Source organism: Dipteris shenzhenensis, chromosome 30, assembly GCF_047967505.1.
Source record: "Dipteris shenzhenensis isolate YYH24624 ecotype China chromosome 30, Dip_SZ_1.0, whole genome shotgun sequence".
In the NCBI taxonomy this organism is placed as follows: Eukaryota; Viridiplantae; Streptophyta; class Polypodiopsida; order Gleicheniales; family Dipteridaceae; genus Dipteris; species Dipteris shenzhenensis.
The window spans coordinates 11,747,458-11,748,996 of NC_141625.1; the positions used below are offsets into that span (position 1 = coordinate 11,747,458).

The 1,539-nt window shown below is 42.8% G+C and overlaps 1 protein-coding gene across 1 annotated transcript; it reads left to right on the forward strand.

Annotated features, from left to right (window-relative positions):
* The first annotated feature begins 768 nt into the window (after positions 1–768).
* Positions 769–1,293, forward strand: LOC147881725 (dirigent protein 11-like). The gene has a single exon (XM_087401235.1). It carries the CDS (start codon positions 769–771, stop codon positions 1,291–1,293), a length of 525 nt encoding a protein of 174 aa, XP_087257361.1.
* The last annotated feature ends 246 nt before the right edge of the window (positions 1,294–1,539 follow it).

Genomic DNA, 1,539 nt, shown 5'->3' on the forward strand with positions numbered 1-1,539 from the left:
TGTGATAGGCCAACAAATATTCTTCAATCTAGGAAGCATGAAACTTGCTCCTAAAGAAATACGTGCCTACTAGCTCGCTTGTGCTACCAATTAAATGCTATCTTAATGAAGAAGCTCCCCAATGCATGCAAAGCGCATTGACTTGAAAAACTACCACCTTAATGAACTGCCCCAATGCATGCATATTGCATTGACTTGAAGGATTGAGAGGGGATTGAGAGTGGTAAGTCACGAAAATTAAGTGCTTGACATTATGTGCATAAAGGAAGGTCTACTATGAATAAGGTATCACTATCTAGCTCCCCCCATTCATGAACCGGTTGAGACTATTTGTAATTATCTTTTTTTTGTATTACTAATATAAAGATAAAGTCTCAATCCTCCCAAAAAAAACTAGTTCCCTTATGCATTTGATGAAGGTGAAGATGACTAAGATTGTTTAGGACAGCCCTTAGTTCCCCCTATTCATGAATTGATGAGACTGCGTTGTAATTACCTTTTTTTGAAAACTAATATAAATATGATGTCTCATTTTTACGTCCAATAAAAACAAAGTTGCTCTATGCATTTGATGAACTGATTGAGACTATTTTGTAATTACCATTTTTTGTATTTCGTGGAAAAAAAAACTAGTCATTTGATGAAGGTGAAGCTAACTCGGAGCCTATAAGAAGTGGCATGAAAATTTGTTAAGACGCCAAAAAAAAGTCTCGCCACTTCTCCTCCTCGTGCTTCATTGCCCTTCTCTTCTTCCTCATCGTCCTCCCTATGCATCTCACTGCCCTTCCCAAACAGCCTCCTGTCCTCCATTTCTATCTCCATGACCACCTCTTACCCGAGACTTACAGCAACACCACCACCATCAATGTTGCCGGTCCCGGCGGTTCCAACGGTCGTTTCTTCGACAGCATTGTTGTAATCGACGATAAACTCACTCAAATGCCCAGTTTCTTCTCTCCCGAGCTCGATCGCGCTCGTGGCATCTACGTCGTGGATGCTCTAGACACACAGCCTTACCAATTCAGCTTGCTCTTCCCCTTCACCTGCACTTTCACAAACGGCTCATACAATGGCACCGTCAGCCTGTTTGGACAGGATAAAATTGCGGATCCTGTTCGGGTGATCAACGTGATTGGAGGCACGGGTGACTTCGAAAAGGCTCGCGGGAAGGCCAGCATCACCACTTTCAACACTTCTGCCAGAGGCTACAACGTGATTGGACGTCAAAGTCGACCTCTACTACTACGGCTGTTAGATCCGTCTAGTACGCTTTCTCATTTAATAAAAGGTTAATCCAGTGGCTAATCAACTTGGTTAATAAAAGGTTAATGCAGTGGCTAATCGACTTGCTTAATAAAAGGTCAATGCAGTGGTTAATCCAGTGGCTGTTAGATCCGTCTAGTATGCTTTCTCATCTATATCTATACTATCTATTATGGAGGGAGAGACCGAACTTTGCGCCACGTGTCTGGAGCTGGGAGAGAGCCACGTGTCGAGCCGTGGTTTTTCTATACCATCGTAAGTTTTTGGAACGGAGCC

Excerpts from the sequence above, each read along its gene's own strand:
- LOC147881725 (XM_087401235.1), top strand. The coding sequence starts at position 769 with ATGCATCTCACTGCCCTTCCCAAACAGCCTCCTGTCCTCCATTTCTAT.